Source organism: Populus nigra, chromosome 8 (assembly GCF_951802175.1).
Source record: "Populus nigra chromosome 8, ddPopNigr1.1, whole genome shotgun sequence".
NCBI lineage: Eukaryota > Viridiplantae > Streptophyta > Magnoliopsida > Malpighiales > Salicaceae > Populus > Populus nigra.
The window spans coordinates 21,258,956-21,276,593 of NC_084859.1; the positions used below are offsets into that span (position 1 = coordinate 21,258,956).

A 17,638-nucleotide genomic window follows, 5' to 3' on the forward strand; every position below is an offset into this window, starting at 1 on the left:
GATTAGTTGAGATGCGCACAAACTAACCCGGATATTCATGTTAAACTAAAAAAAAAATAGTAGGGAAGAGATTATGAGCTACATGTCTGTCTTTCAGGTGATGGAAGACCTTGAAAGGGAAAATTGTTGGAAATAATAAATTTATTTATATAGAGAATGCTCAAATCACCAATTTCAATTCTACGTACAAACAACTTGTATATTTAATATATACGCATATATAGAATCGTCAATTTTTATCGTACATATTGACCGGTTAAGATTAAATAATTAATTAAATTAAATAAATTGATCAATTAATTGAGAAATAGTCAATCTGTATAATATAATTCCTATAGATTAAGAATTTTTTTTATTAGTATAATTCTTAATTACTTAGGATTTTGTGTTTATAAAATGGTTTGTAATTTAATATTATTTAGCAGTATAAAAAAAAGAGAATAACTAAAAAACTCAGAGAAAAACACTTAATAAAAATATATTCTTCTCTTAATCTTCCTTTTATTCTAGAGTTTTTTACTTTGTTATAGTTTTATTATTACTACTATTTTATATCACACCTATTTTTCTTCCAACAGTCCAAGCTCCCCAGTCTCCCCACCTCATGGCTTTGGATCCACCCAAGAATCGAATCGAACTGAACAGGGAGCTCTTAAGTTAGAGCCTTTGTTGATTCCTCCATTGTGGTTCACCACAAGGACCACCTTCTTTAAAAGATGAATTCCTCTGCTCATCACAACCCTCGCAGCCACCTTAGCTTGAGAGAAGTCGGTACTAAAGCCAAGAATAAATCTATTGCGTCAAATGCAGTGACAGTAACAGAAGTGGTGAAAACCACACAGGTTGTCTCTTCAAGCCCAAAGCCAAACCTATTGGTCGGGCATGCGGGTCCCCCTGACCTTAATGACTCGGTATTCATCCGCCACCAGGATCGGTCCCTCCTGCATAGTAGACATTTGTATGCGTCGCACTCCTCAAGTCACTAGATAACAGAAAGTATGTCACGGAGAAGGAGAAGAGTTGCAGCAAGAAAGAAGAAGAGGTCTCTCCAGCTAGCTCGTTCAATCACCAGATGGGTTAACAGTTATGCCTGAAAATCTTTACGGTCAAGGAGTTGGAAGACGGGGCAGACAAAGAGCCGTGGCTCCTGGCCAACCAGGTCATGCTGGGCCGAGCGAACAAGCAACTGCAAATGGTGGTGAGGAGGCTCTGATAGAAGTGGAGATCCAGTGGGAGATATATATAGTGTGGCTTTTTTATGATTATATTTTATTAAAGATTAAAATGATTGAGGCCGCCACCCTTTTTAATTTTCTTTTCTTAGTTGTTATATTAATATTAATGTAGTGAACTTTATGTTTAATTTTTTGAATTTGGATTTTGTAATGTATCTTTTTTATGTTTAATTATGTTTTTTTAATTGCATTTATAATTAATTTAAATTTTAGTTATTAAGAATGCATAAATTCAAAATTTTATATTAATAGGTTATATATATATATATATATATAAGTGGCCCTGTCCATTATATCTTTATGTTAATTAAAAAAATAAAAATAGAAAAATGACAATGAGTAAAAAATTAATATTTTATCATTCTTGACAAGGCAAAAATCAAAATCAAAAATCAAAACAAGATATTAGAATTGTTGTTGGATATAATTAATTATTAGTAATTATACCATCACTGTCTATTTTAATTTACCGTTACATCACCATAGTCACCACAACAATCACTAATGAAAACTCCATAAAAATACTTACCATCACTTTTCAATGTACAAATGCTATTTGATTTCTTTATTTTCCCATTTTGATTCATTTGTTTCCGTTCCAAGTTTCTTATTCTTGTTATTCAAATACTCCCTTGGTAGAATTCAGTTTAAGAAGGTGAAATTCTATGTAGGGATATTGGTTTTACGGGCGGGGAAACAAGGAAAAAATATTCTTAACTTCTTAAAACTTTCATTTTCCAAATATTGTTTTGAATAGCAATATCATGAGCTTTTTGTTTTGAACAATAATTTCATGTTTCATATTATAATTTATATTTTACAAGGAATCCTTTTATGTCTAATTATGCTTTTTTTATTATTTCATTTATAAATTTAAATTTTAGTTATGACATTGCATAACACTTATGAACATAAATTACGGTTCTATACAAATTCAAAAATTTTGTATTGAGTTAATGTTTCTGACTATTACAAGAGAGTTACATTAAATTCTTTTCATGCTAAAGTTTTTTTTATGATTTCGTTTACAAATTTAAATTTTTGTTATGAAATTAACACGCATGAATAACAATAATGAAATTAGTGCGCATAAATAATGATTATGTATAAATTCAAAAATTTTGTTTTAAGTTAATGTTTTTGACTATTAAGAGAGTTACATTAAATTCTTTTCATGTTTAAGTATTTTTTTTTCATGATTTCATTTGTAAATTTAAATTCTAGTTATAAGATTGGCTTAAATTTAAATTGACGCACATGAATAACAGTTATTTACAAATTTAAATTTCTATTAAGTTAACAGCTTTGATAGTTATAAGTTTAAATTTAAATTTTAGTTATGAAATTGACGCGCATGAATAACGATTATGTATAAGTTCAAAAGTCTGTTTTAAGTTAACAGTTCTATCACCGTTATAAGTTTAATTTTTAGTTATAAGTTATCATATGCAAAGTATAGTTATTAACGGTTCTTGGCGTAATGATATGAATTTTTATACATGTATTTGAAAAATAAAATATCATAATTAAAATGTTCACTTGTGATCTAAATTAGATTTTATAAGAAAGATTAGATTTAAATTTCAATTAAATTTCAATTATGTCTTAGCATGCACCTTAGTCGTCATAGATATTCCTACTCATATTTGATTAAAAATAATGGCATTTAACTAAATTAATATATATATATATATATATATATATATATATATATATATATATAGTTGACAAACTCTAATTATTATGAATTTTCATTATTTTTAAAATGAAGAACCCTGTATGATTAAAATGTCCACCTCAATAAGAGTTTGATATTTTTGTGCAAAGTGTTTTTTACTTGAAAATACATTAAATAATTTTTTTTATTAACATATCAAAATCATTAAATTAAAAATTCTAAAAATATCAATTTGATATTTTTTAAGCTAAATCCATCTTTAAAAAGCACTCATACACGAAAACAAATGGTGCTTTAATATGAAATAACCTTTACAACTAACTTTATAATTTAATGATTTTGATATGTTAATAAATCATAAATAAATATTTGCTCCAGATAAAAAATTAATAATAACTGGTTGATAGATGTAATTAGTTTGGTGATTTCTCATGTAATTAAAAATCCTTTCCTTCATTTTGAGAGTTACACATTAAGTTCTTGGTCACAAAAGGATACACAGTATATATCTCACAAAAGGATATATATATCTCACAAAATCCAGCAATACCTCAAAGCATTAAATAGTTTCTCGTTTTGCAATAAATGTTTTGCCATCTATTTCGAAATGGCTAGATATTCTTCCTTATTTGATGACTAATTTTTAGTCATTTTGCTTTAGACGAATCTGAAGTTCGTATAGATCGGCATACTCGTGGCACGGACGACTTCCCAGTGTTTGGTTCTTGAAGATAACATATATTTTCGTATATAATGGACTTATAGTTTGATGAGCCTAATGCACCTCGCAAATTGAGCCTTTCGATCACTCCTTGTAATCTTCTTCTTGAATTTCATTGCCCTCACATAGCTTTCTCAGCCCTCCCCTTATGGCGAACAACAACTTCAATGTTCCAAGCAGTTCCATCGTTCATGAGAACAGTCTTGTTCTCTCCCTCAACTCCAATTTAGCTCGAGATCATGTGAATGGGCAAGGCAGAATCATCCCACAGAGCCTTGTTCCAATCATTGGTGTCCAACCAAACAACCTTTTTGTCCCTCAAAGAGCTGGTCTTGGCCAAATTGCACTGGGCCAAAGGTTGAGTGAAGTAAGGAGAACTCATGTTTCTTCGTTGAGTGTAAGGATTCATACTATCATTGAATACCTCCCAACTGAACAGAATCAAATTGAAGCTCTTCCCCTTCACCCAACAAGTGACTATACTGTTACTGAAATTCCAAGAACTACGTATACCCAGTTTCTTCCCCCAGCCTCACCTAGGGAGCTTCTTTTTACTCCAAATCACAACAACATCCATCTCCAAAGCCTGAATCCAAATGATGGTTTTCGCATTCAAGGCCAACCCAATTTCCAAAACCACAACCTAACCATGTCCAATCAAGTGAATCAACACAATGCTTATCGTCCATATAGCCCCCCAAACCGACAAATGATCAATTTTATGAACCTTGATCATCTTAATCATAGTCATGGAAACAATGACGGAGTTGTTTTGAATCCTGAACCTTTGAGTGTCTATGCACCACCTGGAATATCTAGGGCTCAAAACCCTAACCTGAATCTTGGCCAGAACCATAATCTTGAAACCAGCCAACTTGATATTGATCAGGTGAGAATAAATCCAAGGGACGAAGCGAGAGACATCCCTAACAACCGAAGCAGCACAAGCTCTGAGGATGAAGAAGAAATGGGGCTTAATGATGGAGTAACTCATAGCCTTCCTCATCAGAAATACGGGCCGTACATTTGCCCTAGATGCAAGAAAATATGCGAAACTTCACAAACTTTCGCGGCTCATATGCTAACACACTACAGAGTCGAAAACAAGGAACAAAGGAAGAGAAGGCTAGCAGCCAAAAACAAGAAGAAGAATCTTCACCAGATTCATTCACGTGGCAATGGACTGACAATATCGCCTGCGGGTACTAAAAGCAAGGTTCCATTGAAGGTGTATGTGAGGAGAAAGAAGGCTGCAGGTGGGAAGGCAGAAATGGCGACTAGCAAGAGGGTTGTGGAGGATAATTAAGGTCCGGGAAGAAGGACAAGGAAATACTGTCCTTGACGAAGCAAGCAGCTCGTGATCCCGTCGGTGTGGTGAACAAGGGGGTACCCATGTAAGCCTTCACCAAAAAAGTCAACTTTCTAAAGCAATATATTTATATATGGAATGCAATAGTGTTCTGTACTCCTTTGAATTCAAAAAATAAACTTTGGATTTTCATTTATCATTTTGAAAGATGAATGTTTATTAAGCAATTTAAAATTAATTTCAAGGATAAAATAAATTGGTGATGATTAATTTTGATGTTTATCAATGAACATACTGGAATTTTGGTGCCAAAATGTTTAAATGTATGTCTTAAAAATTAGATTCTATATTTTATTTTTGTATATTTTGATGAGTTAGATTTATAATAGGCTCAAAACACATATAGCTATAATCAACAATAGCAGCACGGTTTACAATTTTAGAGGTCAATTCCTTTGAGAATAAAATAATATATACCTTAGGGATAGTTTAAAATTCAGTTATTATATATATGGATTTCTGTGCAATTTAAATTATTATTAATTATCATATCTCGACCAAACAAAAAATATATAAAAACGTAATTAATGAATATTTAATTAAAATATTTTAAAAATTTTCTGACGGAATTACCGTTTTTAAGTTCCACCACTAATTCTGTTCGTCACTACTAATGAAACTAATTTAGCTATGGAACTTTTCCGGAATTTAGCGACAAAAGTAATTCTAATTCTGTCGCTAGTTCCTACTTTTCTCGTAGTCTTGGGAGTCAAGGGAAAGATATCTTACATGCATTAAGCACAGTTTTCTTACAAAAAGACCTCCCTAGTAAACAACTCCATATGATACTTCCTTTTATTTTGGTAACCATAGTGTTGGAAATAGTATATATTGTCAGTCACATTCCACTTTACTGCCTCTATATATGGGAGTTGACTGTAGCAAACGTCTAGGTTGCGAGGATCAAATCAATAGATTAATCTAAGATTTTATTTTTTTCAACCTAAACCGGTTTAAGTCCATGGTTAATTAGGCTTTGTGTTGATATATTGAACCGGTTGAGACTTTATCACTATATCTCAAGATATATAAAACTCAATATTTTCTTGAGAATATGTGAAGACTTCAGTTTGAAATGTTTTGAAAATCTTTGGAGACACAGTTGAGATTTAAAAAAAAAAAAACTTTGAGAACTGTATTAGCCTCTTTGTATTATAGTTTGTGGGCTAATTTGAAGTTTGCTCAAAGAATAATCACTGAGATTTTTGGAGAACTGAGTAATACATACCAAGACCAGGCATCATAATTATTTTATATCAAGTATCGAATATTGTCCTCCAATATTGAAGAGCTAGTGTTGGCATCATGTGATCAGTCCTTTTTTATTTAAGAGAGAAGTAGGCAAGTCACGGTTCCTGAACCTTCAATCCCTTTGGAAACAAGAGAACAATGTGAACTCTCCAAGTTTAAATGGCTGTATCAGAAATGAAGCAGGTTCAGAATATATTTACAGGGGATGAATTCATGCCAAGCATTCATAAGACAGAAAGGTTTTTGGCTTCTGATAATTTGACTGTTTAAAATGGCATTGGCTCGCCTTGAGGTTTTCTCGGTATGATGCTCTGCCAGCTCCCTCCAGGTTTTGATGACAACAATCAGAGTATCTGACCCCTTGACAAGTTTTCTTGCTTCGGTTCTCAACTGTCAGCAACTAAGTGGAGACCAGAATGTTGCTATTAACCTCTGAAGTTTCTGACGTGTATGCGAATAAGGAATTCGAAAGCCGGAAAAATTGTGAAATTTTGATGAAAGTGGATGGATTTTTTTCCTAACAAGCTAAGGATCTTCTCCAGAAATGATGGCATGTAGCTCTTTTGCTGTCCATGTTACTTCAGCTAGGCTTTGTAGTGGAACCGCAATTTCTTCTGCAATTATCATTAGCAGACTCCCGCATTCTGCAGCAGAAAAAAGCATGTTATATCATACTTAAACTCACTTTTCTAAGAACAGGAAATCACAAGGTGATGGAGCATCATCTGTCATGATATGCCTGAGAATCCAAAAAGAAACACTTGAAGTGGAAAATATCAGTAACTTCTTCCAGGGCTTTGAACTTTAGGGAGCAACTTTTAAGCTTGTAAATGATAGCCTCATAGTTTACCATATCGATGGAATGGATAAAATATCCAAAGGAAAGTTACTGACCTGGATTTTTACTGAGATTTAACAAGGACATTGAAGCAAGAACTTGGTGCTCAATCTGCTCATCATCTTCCAAGATTTCCTTGAGCCCAGAGATGAGAGTGGGGAAGCCAAAGAGCTGGAGCTCCGAATCCGGTAGCAAAGAGATTCCACAGCTTAACCATGCAATTGTGGTTAGGCATGCCCTCACTAAATCCAAGATTCCTGAACTTAAACACTTTGATATGGTCTCTAAAATTGACATTTTGCCATTAGCAAGCAATGATTCTGACAAGTTCCTCAACCATTCTTCACTGGACTCTTCTTCATCTTCCTGTTTTTCATAATAAATAAAAACAGCTATAAATAACATCAAAAACTTCGTGTTTGTACTAAACTTAATAAACTCAGATACCGAATATATAATCAATACAAGAAGATCATTCAGGAGAACCAACGTACCGGCGAAAGAGGATCATCGAGAAGTAAATTATCTTCTCGAGAATTTACTTCATGATTTTTATCAAACCCTGCTTGCTTTAGGATCCAACTTTCTGTTGATGAGTTCCCAGAAGCAGAAAAAATCCCCCCCAAGACATTAAGTGCTCTGCAAGACTGTTCCCGGACCTTCTCATCAGTTAAGCTACTTTCCAAGGCCATTGAAATGGCATGAACGGCTTCCTTTCTGTAGATGCTATACTTCCGAGGTTCAACCTGCAAAAATAAAATCATCAGTAAAAACATAGTCAAAGTTCTGAAGTGGCTGTCCGGATGGAGGAAAGGGTTCGAGGAGCACACCAGAAGATCCAAGTGTAAGATCAGAACAGCCACCAAGGGTTCCTCAGCTGGAGAACTCTGAAGATAGACGAGTAGAATGTCCATCGCATGCACTATTGTCTCACTAGGTAAGCCACTTATAAATTGTGTAACCCCTTTCCTCCTGTAAATAATATCTGTTAAATGTCTTTGATCTTGCTAATAACCAAGATTAAAGAAGGAGCAGATGATTCAAAAAAAAAAATCAATGGCAAACCAGGTCATAAAATATGTATAGAAACCCACTTTCCCCTTCTTTGAAAAATTACTCAGATAGATAATTGCAAATGCACAAGAACACACACATGCACAAATCAAAAGAAAAAAACAAAGAAGGGAAAGATTGTCTCTTCATCACTTCCATAGTTCATCTACAAATGTTTAAACTGCGCAAAGTAGCACAGGAAGTGAAAAAGGCAGCTCAAGTAGAAATCATTACCAACCTGCTCAGACAAACTAACTCAATCAACAGACCTACAACATTTCTTGCAGACTTAGATTGGTTGCCGTGGAGTAACTCGAAGAGACATTGTTTATCAATCTTTATAGCTATATGGTTTCTGCAGCTTGACTCTGCCTCAATACAACATGATAAGAGAGCTGCAACCAGAGTTTTCTCTTCCAAACTACCAAATTCAAACCTTTTAATAAGAAATTCCAGGACTCCAAGAGAAATGAGGTGTTTGGCATTTGTTAATCTTTCCTCCCTACTGGAAGAAGCAAGAAGCTTCTCAAGTATGAATAAAGCATCTTCATTCCTTTGTCTTGAATCATATGCCTCAGAGTTCTTGAATATTTGAGATGCAAAAGACAATAGGTGATTACATCGCTCCAACTTCCAACTATCGATCATACGCTTCAAAATAAAGTTGGTGAGTGGTATAGTTGGACATTCTAAAGTTTTTCCTGTTAAGGGACATGTTCTGTTTCCCTGATTAAACCATTTCCTGATGGCTTCTCTCTCAAAGGTTTGACCAGTCTCCAGGGTCACTGGATCCTCAAACAACTGTCTAGTGAGAGGGCAAACAAAGTCCTGTGGAATGCTTTCAAAAATGGATCCTTCATCAAAAGATTCATGACTTCCATTTAACCCTGCACTGGGAGAGTGCAATATGAGCATTCAATCAACATTTTGTAAAGGGAGAATTAATCTTAAGATGTTCTGACTCACCTTCGATAGAAGCGCTTGCGTTGATTGCCTGCACTTAACATGATAGTCAAAGAAACTATTAGAGAAATTTGTAGGCACATAGTAAAATGCAGAACAGTCAGGAATTCAGTATATTTTGCCAAGAAAAGTGAGATCACACCTTTTTGGGATGTAAAAGGTTTGAAACAGTGAGATCACCAGAATCCTCAGTTCGTTGAATTTTGAAAACAGATTTCGCTAGGGTCTTGAGGGTTAGCTCATTTTCTTTTGTATGTGAAGATGAATTTAGCATATGAGTGTCTCCAGCAGATACTTGCCCTGCACTGGATTTGCGATTGTCATCTTTCAGATCTGTGTCTGGTGAAACACTCACATTAACCAGCTTCCATTCTTCGTCAGACGCTGATAAGAGCCCATTATCCTGCAGAAATGTTAAAATTCTTGAGAGCATGAAAAAAAAATTGCAGAGAGAAGGTGAGAGGAATAAATTTAGGACTACCATTTTCTCATCCAAATGTTAATTATCAATAAATACCATCCAAATATGTTAGATATATGCAACTCATAAAATTGAATTGAAGTGACTAACAAAGCAAATAATTAAAATAAATCATGTAAGGAAACGTTATAGAGATACGGAAAATCGCACGAAAATACTCACAAGAATGGACGTGTTATCTTGTAAATTCTCAGGGGAATGGTTTTCTATATCTTGACCAGGATATTTGACCATTTCGGAAGAGCTTGTCAGTGTTTGTTTGACTTGAATAGGAGATGAACCAGAGCTGTTTGCACCATTATTGAAGTTATCTGCCTTCCAATTTTCTTCGGCATCATAAACTCTAGGTTTACTTGAATGGCCAAATACAGCATCGTATAATTTCTTACTCACCATTGGCTGGGGTGAGAAAGGAGCAGCCGGACTAGCTGGTCCTGAAGAATGATCTTGCGAGCCTCCCTGCTGTGAAATGAAAGGGATGTTGACTGAAGGAATAGAAGGAGCTTCCACCCCCTCTGCGAGCCAATCCTTGTAGTAAACTGCAAATTGGTAAGTACAAGAATCCAGAACTTCATTATAAACTTTGTCAAGAAACTTAAGTTTCGTAATCTTGCTTGCCGTGTTGAATAAAGGATCTGCCTCTTTTTTGTACCAAGTCTTCAAATGCGAAAGATGAGGGAAGAATAGATAGTCCCACAGTTCAGACAACAGAAGTGTTCTTGCCAGAAAAGGAGAATCACAAAACACTTGCAAAAGATGCTTAGCTGAAACCTTATCCTTCTTTCGTAGCTTGTATATCACACTAAGGTAGATGTGAGCACAAGCTGACAACCTAGAATTTGGAGTTCCTGATGTGTAGTCATCTTTCAGATCATTTGAGTTCAAACTTGTGATCACACTAAGTAGCAAAGCAGCTGTTTTCAAATCCTTTGTCCCTGCAGCTGCCTCAACAGCCTTTTCCACTGTTTCAATAGCTTGTTCAAGATTGGCCTTGGCCTTGATCTCAATGCTGTTGCCTTCTTCTATTTCGATAGAAGCAAGTGAAGAGAAACAATTCTGGCGAAGCGTGGTTCGGAATTCTGCATCTTTGAAAAAACGCTTGATATAGCCATTTAAGATGGAGATTACAGCTTTAACAGCAACTTCATCAAGAGCAATTTCAGGAACTGCTGGTGCCCTTTTCTGATTCTTTGGTCTCTGATCATCTTCAAAGCCATTGCCAATCTTTGAGCCTCTAACCGAACTTTCATAAACCGCCTCAGACTGGTCCACACTTCTCCTGTTGTCATTGCTAAATTCTGAGTGTTTTTCCAAATTTTCATTAGAAATGCTGTGATGCCTCTCAGGAACTTTCTTATCCTTTCCTTTCCCCTCTCTCTGCCTCTCCTTGCTCCCATTACCTTTCGATGATCGTTCAGTTCTCTCTGAATAATATGCTATATCAGAGTGTATATCCTTAAACGTCTCATTTTCTTCTACACCAACCTCAACAATCTCACTACCCTTGACATCTTCCAATGTTTCAACTTTCAGGGTCTTATCTTCCTTCACATCTTTCGAACCTCTGCCGCGATGTTCTGCCTTCAATCTTGAATCTAATTTTTCTCTTTTAACCAGGTCATCCCTAGGTCTCCTACTCAAACTACTATTACTTCCTGGTGATTCACCTCTCAAGCTATACCGAGTGACATCAGACCTTGTCCTTTCGGTCTTGATTCTCCGCATAGATGGACCAGATGGAGAGTCTCTTTTGCCTTGATCACCAAAAGGGTAACGAGGCATACTTGCAGCTTCTGCTTTGAATGAAGGTCTTGCCCTTGTCCCTGATCTCCCTCCTCTAAACCCTTCCTTTGCAAGAAGCTCCTCCAAAGATGTTGCCATTTTCTTGATAATATGATCCCCTCCCTGCACAGAACTTCATAGAAAAAAAAAAGGGATAGAAAACAAAGTAGAGTCCATCACAGATATCAAAAGAAAAGAAAAAAAATCAGTGTTTATCTTACCTCCAAAATCCAACTTGCTCGAAATCTAGAAGCACAACATTTCTATCAAGAATTAAAATCCATGCTCAATTACTTTACGATGATAACTGAGAAATGAGTGGAATATTGCAAGAATATTGGGGAATCTTGGGGGGAGAAAAAAAGGGGAGATAAAGAAGATGCTTGACAAGCAAAAGCCATGAAGAGTTTCTGGATTGCTTAATATAAAGGACAGCAATAGCAAGGAAAAAACAAGGAAAAAAAATAAACATGGAGCTTGGAGGGGTCATTGCAATAGGCAACGAGGGAAAGAACCAAGGCTGAAGAACGACAAATGCAAGACGACAAATGTGAAAGTTGTTGTTCCTTGTGAATTGGAGGTTTGTGATTCAATCCCATAAATATATACATGTGATCAATGTAATGTGTGAGTTCTATATGTTACAAGACTGATTCAAGGTGGTTTCTTCTATTATGAACTACCTAATATATAAAAAAGCTAAAATCATGAGTGGTCACTTTACTTTGTTCATCTATTCAAATCAGACCTTCTTCTCTAAATTTAGACAATTTCATATTATCTTTCTAATCTTGTTATTCTTCCTAAGTTCACTTTGCAATGAAGTTGATAAAAGCATAATTGTTGAATCTAATTTAGATTCTGACTTAATAAAAACCAGGTTATTAAATTAATCCTTAAACATCAATTTAATTTATTATTTTTTTAATTAATTTTTAAATAAAAACTTTAAACGAGTTGTTTTATTTATTCTTTTACATATCTCACAATTGATATGATCTGGTTTGGATTAAGATAAGCTAAGTTGACTAGGTTTTGATCTAGTTGATAGAATTTAATTGGATCAACTTCTTGTCTGATTTAACTTCTAAATTAGTGTTGGATTCTGGGTCAATTTACCGACTCAAACTGGTCTTGACAAATATAGATAAAAGAGCTCCAGTAACAATTTAATGGGATGGAAGAGGGATTGATTTGAACAAATTTAAAGTAGAGAATTTGGTTTGATGAAACTTGAAAACTATAGGGACAACATAAAATAAGGTAAACTATGTTGAGGTTGTATTTGCAGGCGCGAGGGAGACAGATTTTTCAATATCGTAACTGTTTCAACGGCCGCCCTCTCGCTCTCTCCTTCGCCAGTTGGCTATTGGCTGCTTGGTTTCCATTTTTTTTTTCTAAAAAGAAATGGTACGCTTTTTTATTTAGGAGTGCAATTGTATTCATAGTAAAGATATTTTGTAAGTTACAAAAAGAAAAAAATTTTAAATCCGAATTATCGTAATTATTTATTTAATAGATTAAACTTTGAAGGTAATTTTTTTTTAATATGGTATCAGATTTTGAATAATAGACATTTTATATTTAACTAATCTTGAATTATAAATCTAATTTCAATATAATAAAATTAGAAAAAAAAATAATTTAATGGTAATTTTGTTTAATATAGTTGGAATAATTAGATAACTTAAAAATTTATTATCATGAAGTGACCATCATTCATCAAGTTCTACAATTAGTGTGCAGCATTGGTAGTTTTTGTGATTATAATTTCAAAAAATTAAATTAAAAAAAACTATAGACTATAGCTTTTTCTTAATTAATATTTTAAGAGAGGGTTTTTAATGAGATTCATGCAAAACTATAGTATATATTAATTAATCAAATATTTTTAAATTTATAATTGAAATAAAACCACATTTCACCGTATAAACAAAGGAATCTATACACCATGCAGTCCATGCAAGAAGTAGAAAAGGTGGGACCACTGCCTGAATTTGCCACTAATCATGGACTTGGCAATTTAATTTCCTTTTCTTTCTTTTTTTTTTAAAAAAAACTTAAAAGTTCACCGTATCTGCAACTTACTGTTGGTGTCGTTCTTGGTCAAATTCCTAATAATCTCTTATTTTCCAAAAAGACAAAGGCGTGATGGGAAATGCCAATTTCTTTGGTTTTAGTGGCACTTTCCTTGTGAAGAGAGAGTCTTTTAGGCCTCCAAGGACAAGAAAAGGGGGGAAGTGGACTCAAGCCTGGATCAGCGTGGAGGGAAAGAGACGATGGAATTGCCGCACAACCAAATCCAGCTACTATCCTTGGCCCTTGAAGAGATCAAAATTCAGAACCATGACAAAACATGCAAAATATAATAAAAATGTAAGAATAAATTTTGGATCTCTCTCTCTCTCTCTCTCTCTCTCTCTCTATATATATATATATATATATATATATATATATATATATATATCATGGATACATTTCTGAACACCACTATAAACAACTATTCTTAAAAGCCAAATCATAAAGAAAAAAGTTCACCAGCTCAAGATTCTACTAACGATCACATACTTGCATGTGAGTTAAGATGCGCAATGATTCTCATGAAATTATTTATCTTAATACTGCTCTAACTCAATCATGCTTAACTTTAAAATTTTTATAGAATACAAAAAAAATTATGCTAAGTACAAAATTATAAATTTAGATACTTGTTAATCTTAGTTTTGTTAAGTCACTTGTCGTCATGTTTTTTTTTATTATTATAAAAAGTGGATGTAAAAATAAAATTACCCTTGTTATTTTCATATATATATATATATATATATATATATATATATAAAGAATATTGTTTATTTATTTATGTTAAGAACTACAATGTAAGATTTTTTTTGGTGAATAGAGTTAATCATACGTGAACAGGTTATTTTTTTAAGAACTCGTTTATAAAACTTGAACATAAAACTTTTGGATTAAATAATTTTTTTATTGGATTTGAACTAGCTTAGTATCATCTTAAACTTATAAAAAAAAATTTATCTCGTAATGTTTTATTAAAAAAAAAATTTGAACTTGTAAATGACCATTAAGTCCATCTAGATGTTGCTAAAATTAAATTAATTTTCTTATTAATAAAAAATTACCATTACTCTAAACCATTCAAATCTTTGATGTTAATGGCATCTAACGATATAAGGCCAAATTAGTCGTATTAATTTACAATTATTATATATTAGATTAGAACACTTGGCGACATCGAAACAAGTTATAGGAATGTCCGGCAAAGCTTGTACATCTATGTCATTTCTTATAAAATATTAAAATTTGTTATGTTTAATTAATCTATGATTAAAATTATCCATTCTATTATTTTGAACAAGAACAAATTTCATGTCATCAGGGTGAAGTGAGAGAGATGAGTGTGTAGTGTAGGCTTATGGAATTGGGAAAGTTTCTACGTAAAAAACAATTATGGAAAAAAAGGTAAAGCTTTGAGAGAAAATGAAATGGACCAAACTAAATATTAAAGTAAACTAACTCGAAATGTTTTTGATTTGTAATTTAATTTGTAAGAAGTTGTCGAATCCTTTAAACTAATCTATTATCTTGTTTTGTGGTTTCATGGTGAATTCTATGTTGGATTTACTTAATGGATAGTGGGTTTTTTTTTTAATCTTTGGACTAGTGATTGAGGTTAACTTATGGATTAAGGTTTAATATTATGTTTAAGATATTTTTAAAATATTTATTGTTTGGAAAAACTTATTGAATTGATTTTTTTTAAGTATTTTTCAAGTGTATTGACATAATACAAATAAAAAATAATTAAAAATACATTAAAAAATTCTTATGTCAAAATATTCTAATATAAGAATACCCTCGTGTTAAAATTATATATAAAAACAAATCTAAGAAATCTATCAAAATTATAAAAAACCAATTGACTTTTTTTAGATGAAAAATATTTTGAAAACAAATACCTTAAAAACATCATCATATTAGAATCAAATTATATCATCCTATTAAAACCATAGAAAATTATCTAATATTTTTTTAGACAAACCATTTTGATAAAAAAAAAAAAAAACACCCTTCCTCTCATCAAAACTATCGATAATCATTTAAAATTTTATTTTTTGTAATAAAAAAATATTTTAAAATGATACTTCCAATCTCATTATTAAACACATGAATTTTGTTTTTCCAATCTTTCTCAGGAAACAAGATTAGAGGGGTTATTTTTTCTTTAACATTCAACATTGGAGATTTTTGTCCTGTTTTATGGAGCACAAACAAAATGGGCTTGCAATGCTGTTGCGTGCAATGGGCCTTGATATGAGTCTTACTGTCCACTAGCTATGCTGAACAGGCCTTCAGTTTAAAATATCTAAGCCTGCATTACCACTAACAAGCCTTTATTGAATCTCACAGGCCAATCCTTCAATCATCTGTCAGATTCAATTATTTTTTGAATAAATTATGATTTTTATTTTATTTTTTATAATAAATTAAACAATTCTTCAAATTTAAAAAATTAATTAATATTTTTTAAATACTATTGAATATATTTTATTTAGAATCTGATTCAACAAAATGTATTCTTTTCTTATTGTTTTTTCCATATTATCTTTTTTATTTTTCCTTTTTTCTATTTCTAGAAAAATAAAAAATAGTTAAAAAAATAAAATAGATAAAACAAATTACATTATAAATGGACCTGAAACATAGGCATAAAATATATAATTTTTAAAACTATGAGAACCAATCAATTAGTTTTGATAAATTATAAAAAATAAATTACAACTAACTCATTTTCCCAGTAAGATAACATTTAAAAAAAAACATGAAAAATACAATCGAGCTAACTAAGTGGCAAACAAATTATGATTGAAAATTCATCATTATCTTTTTTTTTTTAATTTAACTTAAAACTCAATTTAGATTAGACTTTGAGTTATAAATTTTTAAATTAATTTACCGAGTCGATTCAAATTTAATAAATATAAATTTAGGCAGACTATCATGTTGATATGGCTATAATTATAAATATTCGAAATTCTAAGTAATTATACGAAGATTTGCTCCAATTAAACCACACAGAAGGTTTAGCATATGCTTTGATGAACTGCTGGGATAATGTAAGGCTCGAGACAAGGTCTATTTACACCAACACATGATAGTAACTTCAAACGGCGACAACAGGAGAATCTATCGTTAAATCAAGCTCGTATTTTTGCATGATATCCTACAAGTTGTTTTCTTGTTAAAAGTAACTCGTCAAATCATTTCATCTCCCGAAATTAAACTTATAAGTTGTTATTTAAGTTAATTTTATTAGGTATTTTAGGATTTATTATTTATTTTCAAATTTTGCATTAATTTCCCTTACATGTTCCAGTTTTGAATTTGTTTCTTGGTTTAAATAAACGGTTTTTTAAACCTAAAAAGAACACTGGAAGTCTTTTTAGAAAACACACCTGGTTATATTATTGTTTCAAAAATAAAATAAAATTTTAAAGTTTTTTTTGTATTCTAACGCTAAACCAATTTATTTTCTGTCTTTATGGAATTGCTGTTATTTTATGCTTCCGTGTACATCACATGTTTAGGGCAATTTTGTAGAATGTTGTATTGAATTTTTTCCCCTTCTCTCCTACTTTTTCTTCTTCTGAATGCAGGAATAGCATGTCAACGACCTTAATTCTTTTTTGTTCCTTTTTTTTTCCCCTTCAATTTCTGAATAATAAATATATCTAATTTTCCAGAAAGAGAGATAGAAGATTGAACATGGAATCTACAGAGACTATCCACCATTCTGTCAATGCCACGTCACGAGGGGGTCTTTCTATGGATTGCGGAAGAATGAATCAATACCCTTGTCAGTGGCGGGTAGCGACTGTGCAGGTCCCACTAAAAAGCGAAAAGAGATTTCGGACAAAACAAACTGGCATTTGTCCCAGGATTATTAAGTCGCCAAAAGTCTGTATTACCCTCAATTTTCCTAAAATGACTAAACTGCCCTCGCTGCACGTTAATTTCCTGTTAATTTACTAATATCGCCCGTGTTAAATGAATCTGGCGAGGGCATGGTGGTTCTTTGATGTTTACAGAACGGCTACTTTATGGCTCGATATACCGAGCTTTAGATCACTAAGAATCGTGCCCTTTTGAATTTTGAATAACTTTCCTAGAATGCCCACGTTTCCCACCGACTTTAGACGCTGGGACGGATATACCCCCTAACACAAAGGATATCACCATTTTAAAATA

The 17,638-nt window shown here is 32.7% G+C and overlaps 1 protein-coding gene across 1 annotated transcript; it reads right to left on the reverse strand.

The window, feature by feature from the left end:
* Positions 1-6,341: 6,341 nt before the first annotated feature.
* LOC133701360 (putative E3 ubiquitin-protein ligase LIN-1) lies at positions 6,342-11,869 on the reverse strand. Its single transcript, XM_062125252.1, has 9 exons — positions 11,593-11,869; positions 9,752-11,504; positions 9,251-9,511; positions 9,112-9,139; positions 8,384-9,032; positions 7,923-8,064; positions 7,587-7,838; positions 7,149-7,458; positions 6,342-6,898 (listed from the first exon to the last, which is right to left on the reverse strand). Exons 2-9 carry the CDS (start codon positions 11,468-11,470, stop codon positions 6,780-6,782), a joined length of 3,480 nt encoding a protein of 1,159 aa, XP_061981236.1. The 5' UTR covers positions 11,471-11,504; positions 11,593-11,869; the 3' UTR covers positions 6,342-6,779.
* Positions 11,870-17,638: the final 5,769 nt, after the last annotated feature.

Excerpts from the sequence above, each read along its gene's own strand:
- LOC133701360 (XM_062125252.1), bottom strand. The coding sequence starts at position 11,470 with ATGGCAACATCTTTGGAGGAGCTTCTTGCAAAGGAAGGGTTTAGAGGA. Across the intron at positions 9,512-9,751 it reads AAGATAACACGTCCATTCTT|GATAATGGGCTCTTATCAGC; the intron begins GTGAGTATTTTC and ends ACATTTCTGCAG. Across the intron at positions 7,839-7,922 it reads TCTTACACTTGGATCTTCTG|GTTGAACCTCGGAAGTATAG; the intron begins GTGTGCTCCTCG and ends TTATTTTTGCAG.